Source organism: Diabrotica undecimpunctata, chromosome 3 (assembly GCF_040954645.1).
Source record: "Diabrotica undecimpunctata isolate CICGRU chromosome 3, icDiaUnde3, whole genome shotgun sequence".
Classification (NCBI taxonomy): domain Eukaryota; kingdom Metazoa; phylum Arthropoda; class Insecta; order Coleoptera; family Chrysomelidae; genus Diabrotica; species Diabrotica undecimpunctata.
In genome coordinates this window covers 46,374,168-46,387,444 of record NC_092805.1, presented here as the reverse complement: position 1 = coordinate 46,387,444, position 13,277 = coordinate 46,374,168, and the positions used below count along the sequence as shown (strand labels likewise).

General features: G+C 31.6%; 2 protein-coding genes across 3 annotated transcripts in view; one reads left to right on the top strand and one right to left on the bottom strand.

Moving 5' to 3' along the window:
* The window catches only part of Ac78C (adenylyl cyclase 78C), a 757,610-nt gene that overhangs the window by 158,846 nt on the left and 585,487 nt on the right, over window positions 1-13,277 (bottom strand). The window lies entirely within an intron of this gene.
* The window catches only part of LOC140437892 (uncharacterized), a 77,047-nt gene that overhangs the window by 37,389 nt on the left and 26,381 nt on the right, over window positions 1-13,277 (top strand). The window contains exon 2 of the mRNA XM_072527685.1: window positions 704-2,047. Coding sequence (XP_072383786.1) covers window positions 714-2,047 — 1,334 coding nt within the window. The 5' untranslated portion in view covers window positions 704-713. The remainder of the gene's footprint in view (window positions 1-703; window positions 2,048-13,277) is intronic.

The window sequence follows — 13,277 nt, the reverse complement described above, 5'->3', positions numbered from 1 at the left end:
CTGAACTAGCTAATGGTACGATACGGTAACACCAATATTTTTGAGGTTATATTACAAAACTTGAAATACTTTTGTAACAAAATTTATTCTGGAACTAAAGAATAAGTATTTATACATACCCTTTTGTAAGTATTTTTTATAAAAATTTAAAAACTAAGTTTTACTAATATTCTAGACCGATGTTCCTGTTCGAAAACTTTTAACTGTTACCAAAATTTTTTAAATTTGAATAAAAGTGCCAAACAGATTTCACGTCGACGATGTAACCAACAACGAGTTCTCTCACCTAATAAAAGCGTGTTCACAAGTTAACAACGCATTTCGATCAAACCAGAAGCCGTGTTACCTCTTCTAAAATGGGACTGTCTACCGTTACCATACGGTAACACTAGCCGTTGAAGGGTTAAATTAGTATAAAATAACAGTAGCATATTTATTCCGAAAACGTTCTGTGATTTAGCCCGAAAGGATTTGCTTTAAATAAATATACCTTTAATTAAGAATTTTTAATATTTTTTCTTGGGATATATGGTATACAACCGACTACAGGAAATCAAGTCCTTCCTTGTGGATTCTATTAATTGTTTTATGTCCATTTTTCATTCAGTAAATTCGAGATCTTTAACTACGTTCTCTATATTTTAAATTAGTCTTATTGTCTAACAAATTATATTTTTAAATTCAAAATTTCTGTTTGTTTCAGGTTACCTATAATGGATATCATAGAGAAAACCTTATCGTTTAATAATAAACTAAAAGAACCTCAACCTAATAAAAATGTTGCCCAGAATGAAAATACTGAAGAAGTTAATTATGTAAATATTCATGAGATACATGTCAACAAAGTCATAGAGAAAAAACTGGGTACTAATCACTTCGTTCTACTCAATTATGAGCTTAAACCTATAACTGACCGTCTTGGTCTTCTTGGAGACCACAGTATTTTATTCGTAACATTTCTAAACCAAATCGGATCCAAAGAACATTTGCAATTTTTCGTTAAGTATTTTCCATTTACTGAATCTCAAGCACAATTCGCTGAGGGCATTGGGGCTTTTGAAAAAGAAGCTCTAGTATATAAATTGTTTAAAGAATTTTCTAAGGAAGGTATCACTCAAGCCAGTTATGTTGTTCCCTATTGCTATGTAGTAGCTCCCAAAAAATACTTTATATTAAATGATCTTAATACCGAAAGCTATCAAAGTTTGAATAAACATATTTGCTTAGAATACGACGTTATTGTAGTTGTTTTACAAGCTTTAGCCCAGTTACATTCCAGCAGCATAGCGTATGAAGAAAAATTAAAGAAGAGTCTATTAGATTTATATGGAAACGATTTAGAAGAGACTTTCTTTAACGAGAGAAAAGGTTTTCCAAATGTAGAAGGAGTAGAATCTTGTATAAAATGTATCGTGGACGAAATTAAACTATTTAATTTTCCAAATAAACTGGCGTCTGGAAAAGTTTTTACTGAAGTAGCTGACACGGTTTGTCGTAAAATATACCAAATAGTTAAACCATCGAAAACTGTTAAAAATGTTTTAACACATGGAGACATATGGACAAATAATATATTAATAAAATATGACAGAAAGTTTAATAAACCAATTGGGTGTAAGCTAGTCGATTTTCAAGCTGGACGGTATGCACCACCAGCTCAAGATGTACTTGCTTTTTTATACCTAAATACTCGCAGAGAATTCAGAAAAAAATATCTGTATGAATTAGTGGGAATGTATTACAGTTTCTTGGAAAAGAACCTCAAACAATGTGACATAAAAATTGACAGTATTTTACCTTTCACAGACTTTTTAAAAAGTTGTGATGAGCAAAAGCTGTTCGGTGTGTTAATGAGTGCTTTCTATTTTCCTTTAGTATTAATCAGCTCAGATGAAATTGAGATTTACTTGTCAGATGCAGAGCTAAACCACAAAAGTCTGTTCGAAAATAGAATTCATTTGGTATTGGCTCATAAAGGAAAAGATACGAACTACGATGAACGACTTAGGGAATCTGTAGAAGATTTGAAAGAACTTTGCGAACTTTTTTAAAAATAGGTTATATTTATATATAGCGAATAGATTATTTAATTTTTTTAATAAAATATATAAAAACTTGCTGAATTATTATATTTAATATTGATCCATATCCGATCTAATTGTTCTAATTTATACCATATTTTTATTGATCTGATGATTTTTAATCATTATGCTTGTTAATTCTGACTTCAATATAGACGGACTGTAGTAATAAAAAAACTGGTGATTGCACTATATTTGAGATTTTATTAACACTACTGAATGTACTAATAAAACTAATATAATTCTAACGAAATATGTATGTCTTTCTTAAATGTAACCAAAAAATGTAATGTTCTAAAGTCATCTGTCTTTTTTCTTGCGCATGTGGTTGTTTTTCACACTTCTTTCAATGCGCCACTGCCGTCAGTGGAGTTCAGCCACACACAGGACCGGCTTAGTTTTTTAGTGAATGAATCACAATCTTAACATACTCCCCCCTTTTGAACAGCATGTTCAAAAATTCTTATCAAAACACATCGTCATTAGGAAAAGGGAGTGGACAAATTTTCGAAACACCCCGTTTAAAAGTTTTTATAGTCACTACCCGCACTACACCATCATCGCCTGGATGGACATCAACAATTCTTCCCAAAATCCATTTAATAGAAGGCAGGTTATCATGCTTTACGACGACCAGGTCACCAATATTGACATCCATTTTTCCAGTTTTCCATTTGTGTCGTTTCTGCAGTTCAGATAGATAAAAACAGGACCATCTTTTCCAAAAGCTTTGATTCATTTGCTGCAATAATTGAAATCTGGACAGCCGGTTAATTGTAATACTTTCATATAGTGGGTCAGGAGGTGATTTGAGGGCATGTCCAATCAATAGGCGAGAAGGGGTAATTGGGTTTAAATCGTTGGGATCTGGGGACATAGGATACAAAGGTCTAGAGTTTAATGTTGCCTCAATTTGCGTTAATAGTGTTGAATACTCCTCAAATGTTAAAATAGATTCTCCTATTACTCTGTGGAGATGATGTTTAATGTTTTTGATATTTGACTCCCAAAGACCTCCAAAATGTGGAGTATTTGGTGGAATAAAATGCCACGAAATTTTTTGCTGTGAACAGATTGTAACAAACTCAGATTGAGAATTTTCTAAAAACTTATATAACTTTTGCAGCTCTTTATAAGCTCCAACAAAATTAGATCAATTATCGGAATATAAATTATTAGGAGTACCACGTCGAGCGGCAAACCTAAATGTAGCAAGAAATGCTTCACTCGTTAACTCAGTGACCAGCTCAATGTGAACACCCTTAGTGGCAAAACATATAAATAAACAAATATATGCCTTATAAGTTTTATAAGGTCGGCCCTTTCTATCACGCAACAGTACTGGACCAGCGTAATTAATTCCAGTATTTGCAAAAGGTTTTGAAATTTGAACCCTATGTTTAGGGAGGTCAGCCATGATTGAGGCGGTTTGTCTAGGTTTATTTTTAAAACATTGTATGCAATTTCGTACCACCTTCTTGGCAAGACACATGCCAGCAGTCGCCCAGAACTTCTCACGTACTGAAAACAATAAAAGTTGTGGACCTGCATGTTGTAATCGTAAATGTTCGGCGTGAAATATTAATTTAGTGAATAAATGTTTACCATCTAGGAGATATGGATGCTTTTCATCAAATGACAAAGAGGAATTTTTAAGTCTACCCCCTACTCTCAGAAAACTGTTTGAATCTAAGAATGGACTTAGAGAAAGTAACCTATGTTTATGAGGCAAATTTTTTTGTTGACTAATAATAGAAATTTCATTTTTAAAACTTTCCTTTTGTGCTAATTTAGTTAAACATAACATACTGTTTTCCATCTTTAGAACGCTAAGAGGACCTTTTGTCCTTGTACGTTCCTTTAGGTTTGTAATGAAGCGTAAGCAATATGCAAAAACCCGTTTTAATCTATTAAGAGAGGAGAACCGTTGAAACAATAATAATTGTTCGGTAACAACAAGCGTGTGACAAATTTTACGGATTTCTGGAAGCTCCTTGTTATCTCCAGCTTGAAATAATCGTGGCCAGAATGGTTTTTCATATAAAAATGAGGGACCATTCCACCATACCTTGCAATTGGATAGTTCATCTGGATACATGCCACGAGATGCTACATCAGCAGGATTTTCTTTAGTATTGACATAGCTCCAATTCGATATATTGCTCAGCGTTTGAATTTCTGAGACTCTATTGCTTACAAAAACTTGTAGTTTATTGGCCTCTGTATTCAACCACCACAATACTATCTGAGAATCGCACCAATAAAAAACATTACATTGACATGTAAGTGCGTTTGACACTTGATTGACTAAGCGAGCTAATGCTAAAGCACCACATAACTCTAATCTAGGAACCGTTAATACTTTTATAGGTGACACTCTGGTTTTGGAACATAGCAATCTGACATACACTGTTCCATTTTCATCAACCGTTCGAACATATAAAACTGCACTATAAGCATCTTTGCTAGCATCACTGAAGGCATGCAGCTCCATGTGAACTATTTTATCACACATAATATACCTGGGAATATTTATTTTATTAAGAACAGACAATTTTGATTTAAATGTTACCCATTTGTTGAGCAGGTCTCGTGGTAGTTCATCATCCCAATCTAAATCAAGCAACCATAATTTTTGAATTAATATCTTAACTAGAATAATACATGGACTTATTAAACCTAAAGGGTCATATATCTTAGCAATATTACTGAGTAAACTTCTTTTAGTACTAGGTTGTTTATTACTGGATGTTGAAACATTGTATGTTAATACATCAGTATTACTAATCCATTGAATTCCTAAAGTTTTAAGCCTATCACTCTCTCCTAGTTCCAATATACTAAACTCATCAGATGTATCTTGTAAACCCTTTAAAATATCTTGGCTATTAGAAGGCCATTTTCTTAATTTAAAGGAAGCTGATTTTAATATCATCGAAATTTTATTACAAATTTCTATTCCATGTTCTTCACTGGTGAAGCCAGTTATTAAATCATCTACATACATGTCACGGTCAATCAATTCACTAGCAATTGGGTAATCATGTTTATAGTCAGAAGCTAATTGTTTTATGCATTTTATGGCCAAATAGGGAGCACTAGTCGTACCATAAGTAACTATTTGCAACTCAAATGGTGTAAGGTCCTCATTAGGATTTTGTCGCCAAAGAATGTTTTGTAAATATCTTTCTTCAGGGTGTATCAAAATTTGACGGTACGTTTTTTCCACATCAGCAATTACAACAAACTTGTGCTGTCTAAACCTAAACATAATTTTAAATATATCATTCTGAATGGCTGGCCCAGTATATTGGATATCATTTAATGATATCCCAGAATCGGTTTTAGCCGAACCATCAAATACAATCCTAAAGTCAGTAGTAAGACTGTCTTCACGGAAAACAGCAAAATGGGGTAAAAAACATCGAAATTGACTGGATTCCTTTTGTGTTAATTGCCTCATATGTTGCAAGTTTAAATACTCATCCATAGATTTAGAGTATTTGCTTTTTAAAACATCATTCTTTTCCAATTTTTTCTCTTGAAAAAGCAGTCTTTTAACAGCTAAGTTTTTTGATTCCCCTAATTGAGTGGCTTCTAATTTTAGTGGAAAACGAACAATAAATTTTCCAGAAGGATCTCGAGAAACTGTTTTATTGAAATAGTCCTCACAAAACAAATCTTCCTGTGACATCTGTTTCTGTTCATGATGAATCTCCTCGACAAACCAGAACTATTGAAGATCGTCATTTATTAAAAAATTGCAATTAACCTCTTTTTTCATAGGAATATTTATCGGACCTGATACTACATAGCCAAAGACAGTATTAACTAGATGAGGTAGATTTCGACCGAGGTTTATTCTTTCATTTAGTACAATGTCCCAAAACAAATCCGCTCCAATTAATAGATCAACATTTCTAGGACAATTAAACATAGGATTAGCAAGTGCAATGCCTTCAGGAATGTGCCAATTAGAAATATCGAAGTTACAAGATGGTAAATTACTTGAGATTCTTTCAACAATGATACAGTTTAGGACAGTTTGAAAGTTATGAATATTAGATTTTATTAGTACCTCACATTTGTACCGTAAATTAGAATTAATACCAGCGATACCAGATACCGATACATCAATGCGAGTGGTTTTCAAATTTAATTTTTTACACAAATTGTCAGATATAAATGAACACTGACTACCAACATCCAAGATGGCTTGGACTTTGTGAAATTTACCTGTCTTATCTTGAACATCAACAATTGCAGTAGGTAAAATAACATAATTGTCATTAAATACAGTATTGCCACAAATAATGGATGACCCATTGAACTGATCACTTTGTTTAGATTCTGAGTTAACAAAATCCTCAGAATTGTTTTGATTATCAGCAGAATTGTTATTAAAGGAGTTAGATTTCTTATGATGTAATAATGAATTGTGCTTACCCTTACAAAACTTACAGTTTCCTTTCTGGCAGTGTGTATTAAAATGGCCATGACATAAACAATTAGTATACAGTTTCAATTGTTTTATTTTGTGCCATCTTTCAGCTACTGACAATTTTAAAAATTGGTCACAAGTATAAATAGAATGTTTTTGTTTGCAATAATTACATTTTAGTTCCCAAGTATTTTCTGAACTGCTAAAAATGAATGATGACGTGTTTTACTTTTATGACCACTTAGTCGCGCGTCTTTATTTTCTCTAGTGCTATTTGTTTCTATTGTTTCCAAAAAATCTGCTCTATTTTTCAAAAACTCAAAAAAACTAGCTAAACTCGGCAACATCTTATCTGTACGTGATTGTTCCCATTCCCGATTTGTATTTTTATCTAGCTTTAAAGAAATCATATGAACAATCATAGCATCCCAATGCTCAGTAGGAAGTTGCAATGTTTTTAACGCTCTAATATGCTTGTTTACATAATCAATAAGCGCTCTTAACCCTACTGCTGATTCTTTGGGTAAGGACTCAAGTTCAAATAAATGTTTTAAATGATTATTAACTAACAATCTTTTATTGTCAAATCGGTCACACAATAACTGCCAGGCATCCTGGTAATTATGTGCTGCAAATTCTAAACTTTGGATAATTTTCAAGGCTTCTTCACCTAAGCATGACCTTAAATAGTGATATTTTTGAATTTCTGAAAGCGTAAGGTTGTTATGAAAAAGTGCTTCAAATGTATCTTTGAATTCTAGCCATTTACTAAATTCACAATTAAAAGAAGGGCATTTAATGGGTGGTAATTTAATTGCATTTTCGTTAAAAGATTGACTATTATTATTAACTGACCCTAAGGTTTGGGGAATTGAATTACTTTCAATATTTTTAACAACCTCTTGTGTCCTAGCTACACAATCTATTAGAGTGTTTAAAAATATGTCTGCATCTTCACGTTGTGCCTCAAGTTCATCGTCTGGACAAATGTCCTCAATCACGGCTTGAATCTCTTCAAATTCCGTTTCTAATGATTCTACTTTACCTAATCTGATTTTTAATTCTATTATCTCTTTATTATCAAATTCTTGATTTGTTAGAAATCGATTATATAATGGTTCAAAATAGTTTTGAAATAATTTAGTTAGCTTATGTTTAATACCTCCACGCTTCCGTATCTTTGCATTTAAATTAGCGGCCATCCTGTATTCTTTTATGCAGAATAATTATTTAGTGTATAATAGTAATAGATCCAACTTTATTAGAGCTCAATGAATAAATCGATAACTTTTATAATTATAACCAATATATTTATTACAGCAAATAAGAAGTAGCTGTTAATAATATTGAAATTGTAATTGTTTATAATCACTTTTTATTGTTGTTTTGCCTTAGGAATTTGAGATGACTATAATTGCGTTTAACTGTGTTTAATGGTTTAATTTTCGATATCATACATGAACATAATAGTGAGATACCCTTATAATAGCTATGTGTATTTAATATAGAAATATTAAACTCAAAGAATAATAAAAATGGAAATAAAACATACACATTTAAATGGAAAAAAAACATTGAAAATAGCTTTACAAGTAGAATTGATATTGTATTATATATTTGATTTTGTATTGATAATTGATATTGTATTATATGTATAGACAATTGTTAAATGACTGCAAATTGAACCAGCATTAACTCTACAACGACAGGAATTTAGGTAAAATGGATTTGACCTACTTGTATTACCGGCGCCATTCCATAAACCACGTGCAAATCTCAAGCTGCAATCCAATTTTATCCGGCTCGAAGGACCAAATGTTAATTCTGACATCAATATAGATGGACTGTAGTAATAAAAAAACTGGTGATTGCACTATATTTGAGATCGTATTAACACTACTGAATGTACTAATGAAACTAATATAATTCTAACAAAATATGTATGTCTTTCTTAAATGTAACCAAAAAATGTAATGTTCTAAAGTCATCTGTCTTTTTTTTTGCGCATGTGGTTGTTTTCACACTTCTTTCAATGCGCCACTGCCGTCAGTGGAGTTCAGCCACACACAGGACCGGCTTAGTTTTTTAGTGAATGAATCACAATCTTAACAATGTTGCATATCGTCGCTTGAGATGCAAAAGCTCGTATTCCACAAATAGGTTTTTTTACAGGAGAATAAAAAATTCTCTGCATATGAAAATCGTTAAACCAAATAAATAATTATTGATTTAATATCGAGGTATTCTTATATATTGTAAAATACTCAATTTTTATAATTTTCAAAATTATTTTGGCCTAACGGCGGGTTACTATGATTTGCTGCCAAATGATATTACAAAATGTGGTTTAAGTATTTTATCGAATTAAAAAGTTATTTCGAAATTAAGTTTTATTTATAACTAACGTACACTTCCCGCCATATAACACTGGTACACTTTTTTTCCCAATGTAAACCTGTGTTCAGACTGGACACAATGGTTCATGAATCAATTCGTTGTTGCCATCACAGATAACGGAATTTCAGTAAATTTAAATAAAACGTAAAACGTAAAAAATAACGTTCAAAAATGTATAAAGTTTTTAGATAGGTACTATTTTTATTATTAACAACAAAAAACCGTATCTAATAAATTTAATAACCAGAGGGAGGATTGAGTTAATGTCCAAAATGTTGAACGATATTTAAACTTAGGGTATTGGCACAGGGAACATTGGAATGCATTTACTGTAATTTTATACTTTAATTACTTACAGAACACAAATTGTTGACTATATGTTATGTCAATAAGTTTAGTAACAGGCAAACTACCTAAATTAATTTATTATTTATTACATAGACGATAAATGAGACATAAAAATTATACTTTATCCTACGTAGATTATAAACTATAAAATATCCGGGGCGAAAAATGCTTTTCAAAACGTATTACATTATAATCCAATATCTCACTGTAATGTTCCTTATGGAGGTTGAATCTACACCCTAATTGTAATCCGTTTTATCTATAAATAGACTATTACTTTTTTAAATTAAATGGCCAAATAATAATTAATTTAATAAAGCGATAGCGGCTTTCGCTAAAAGATTTTATCTTTTACATATTACTTTTTTACATTATTATGTATAAAATGTAAACAAAAAACATTTACCTACCCATTGAGATGCATATTTTTTTTCAAAATTAAATGATTTACGGTGTATAAATGATAATGAGAATAAAATTAAGCGGAGTAAGATATCATCGTCTGTCTTAAAAAATCCTCTTATAACTGAAAAATGTTGGTTTAGTATCTACAGATGTTATCAGTCCGTGAAAACTTCCAGAAAGTATCCGAACGATTAAACATAAAAATTAAACATAAAAAATATTGCTTGCCATCAGTCAGATTTGCCAAGTTTGTCAAAGTGAATTTTTAAAGATGCCACGTCAGTTAAGTCAGTTTGATAAAACGAGAATAATTTCAAAAATAGAAGATGGTTGGTCTATTCGACAACTGGCTCAAGAGTTAAATAGAAGCAAAACCACAATCCACAACATTAAAACAAATGGGAAAACGAGCAGACTTTGGATATAAGGAGAGGGAGTAGAAGAATAGTTATTACTACAGCCCAACAAGATGAAACATTAACTAATTATTTAAGAGCGTATCCCTTCCATACGGCAAGGCAAGCAAAAGTTTATACAAACTTTAATGCTTCTATACCTACAGCATTAAGGAGAATTAGAAGAACAGATTTAAAAAATTGTGCAGCCGCCCGAAAATACAAATTTAGCGAGGAACATAAACAAAGTAGAATCCTATTTGCAAATTACGTTTTAAATGATCCAGTTATTTTTTGGGACCGTGTAATTTTTACTGATGAAAAAGTATTCCAGTCTCATTAAGATGGCTATATTAGGGTTTATAGACCGTCTCGAAATAGGTTTAACGAAAACTATATTTTATCAAGTGATAAGTCCGGACGGTTCTCTGTAAATGTTAGGACTTGGAAGTATAGAGGAGGTTTAGGAATGTGTTGGAAAGTTGAAGGACGATTCAATACTGAAACCTATTTACATATATTAGATAATGTGATGTTGCCATCGGTTAGGGAAATTTTCCCCAACAATAATTTTATTTTCCAGCATGACAACTGTTCAATCCACACAGCCCACCATGTACGGGATTACCTTATGGAAAATAGCATTGAAGCTCTTCCATGGCCCTCTAAAAGTCCAGATATTAATCTAATAGAGAACGTTTGGAGACTTATGATCAACAAAATACAAAAATTAAATGTGGTTCCCCGAAACAGGGATCATTTATGTACCATCATTGAAAAAACCTGGGAAAGCTTAGCCGAAGATGAAAATTTGTCACTAAATTTAATAAACTCAGTTCCCAGAAGATTCCAAGAAGTGAATAATAATAATGGAGCTATGACAAAATATTAACTTTTCGAATTGTAATACATATATTTAAATTCCACACTTGTTCATTGCAAAAATTATTCATTTTTTATTAATTTCAAATTAAATTTAAAATTTGTCCAGTGAGTTATATTTAGTGTAGTATTCCACAACTCAATACAGTTTTGTGCTACACTTTATGAGAAACCAATCACGCCTCTCGATTTGAAATTAAACATAATAATTTAAAGTCATGTCTAGATTTATTATCTATTATTATTTTTGAATTAAAATATTTTCATAAATTATAATAAAACACGAATCAATGTATGGGTACTGAGATAATGGAAAATTTCAAAATTAATAGAATTTTTTAAGATGTATGTTTCAATAAATGTTTAAATATAAATTTGACTGACTGATCGAGAATGCTCGATATTGTTTTAGTTTTTAATATACTAAAAACTTGCGACCTGTCGCACAGCCCTGCTTTTAGCTGGTTTGATATAATATTTTCGTTGAACTGGCAACGTTACCTTCGAAATTAGAATGACACATGTGAAAAGCTCATCTTACACAACTTGAAAAACACGATTTTCGGTTATAAGAGTTGTACCAGTTTTTTATGACGCGAACGGTACGTATTAAAAAGATTTTAAACGAAATAATTAATTATGTTCGATATTATCGTAAAAGTAATGGCAATTACGAGGAATAACAGCTTTTAAATATTGAAGATGTTTCCATTTCTGAGCTTTTATTTTTCTGTTTTCCAAATTCATTTGGGGCCAAACAGGCATATTTCATGTCTTTTTTTACGCTGCGGTAGTTCTACCCATAAATCATCAAAGTTGAGTTTGTAGAAAATAACACCTTCGGGTATATGTTTAATAGCTCTAATATCAGTCACATTTTTGTTCCCTGGTCGTATGCTGGCATACATCGGGTTTTCCTTTTTAGAATAATCTTTAAACCGATTGTAAGTTACCCATTCGGCCTCATATGGATAGGGATTTTGTCTAGCTTTATGAGTAATAGAAAAAAAGTAGAAGGCAGATATATATCACGTCCTTTAATTTTAGTTTCTATTCGACTGTGAATGGAGTCACACTCCATTTGAGTATGTCCACGTTCTAAGTATTTTTGTTCAATTATTTGATTTCTACTATCAATGTACAACCATCAATGTACACTGTAAGTGGCAAGTTGCTATCCGTAAACCGTGTAATATAGTTCACAATCAAAGAGTTAAATGAAAAAGCGGATAAAGCAGTTTCTATTTCTCTAAACCAATAACCCATAACATGTTTTGTCTTTATATTCATTATGGTGAAATTACGGCAACATAATTTTGTTTTATAATATACAGCAATTGTGTTAAGGCTGGGACATACGTTAACAGCTTGTAAATCCATCATTAAAATGATGATTGATCCATCTTGAGCTAGCATGGTGTCTCTTTTCTTGCCTAGCTCTTTCCTTCTTAGTAACATGATTGACAAAAGACTCCTCTTCCAGGTTCCTTACATCATGTTGGCAACAAATGTCACATTTATCTTTTTTGAGCAGGTATATAGAAGTTCCTTTCTTATGTTATAACTCTTCAAATGTTCTCGTGAATAAACCCGTGATATACTCATAGCCTGCTTGCTTTAATTTTTGCACTTAAACAGATACTCGCTATAATATAAAGCTGCCATAGATCGAACAGTCTGGTCTAAATATAATTTGCTTGAGCTTTTAAGGCAGTAGTGGGATGGCAGTTTTGGTAGCTCACCTAAAAACATCTTTAAAAACTGCTTGTAACCATTCATTTTGCGTAGTGCTTTGTGTAGTTTCTTCTGACATCTTTGACTCGTGAATATTGTGTTTAGCTTTCTTAACCTATGAACTTTCTTAAAATTCACCCAAGCATAAAGTAGATAGAAATAATTTTTTATATACATTTGTCTTTTGCCCATCAATTGGTAAAGTATAAAACATTGAACGATTTCTGGATGATATTTAAATTTTTGTATACCTTCTTTTGACAGGTGTGTCGATATTGGACAAGGACATAGGACGTAAATATAAATTAAGCAGGATTTTGACAAGTAAATACGTAAAATTATTGAAATCATATCTGTCAGATAGAGTTTTTAGGGTTTAAATTAAATTAAATTCAATTAAATTTAATTAAAAGAAATCAATGCAGGTGTATCATATGGTAGTGTGATAGGACTAATCCTGTACCTATTATATAGTAGTGATATCCCAGATAGATAGTGTTTGCCGTAGGTGACGATTATGAAAAAGCAACAAGAAAACTGCAAAGCTGTGTTATAACAGACATAATAACTGCACTAAATGCTGGTGACTTAAAT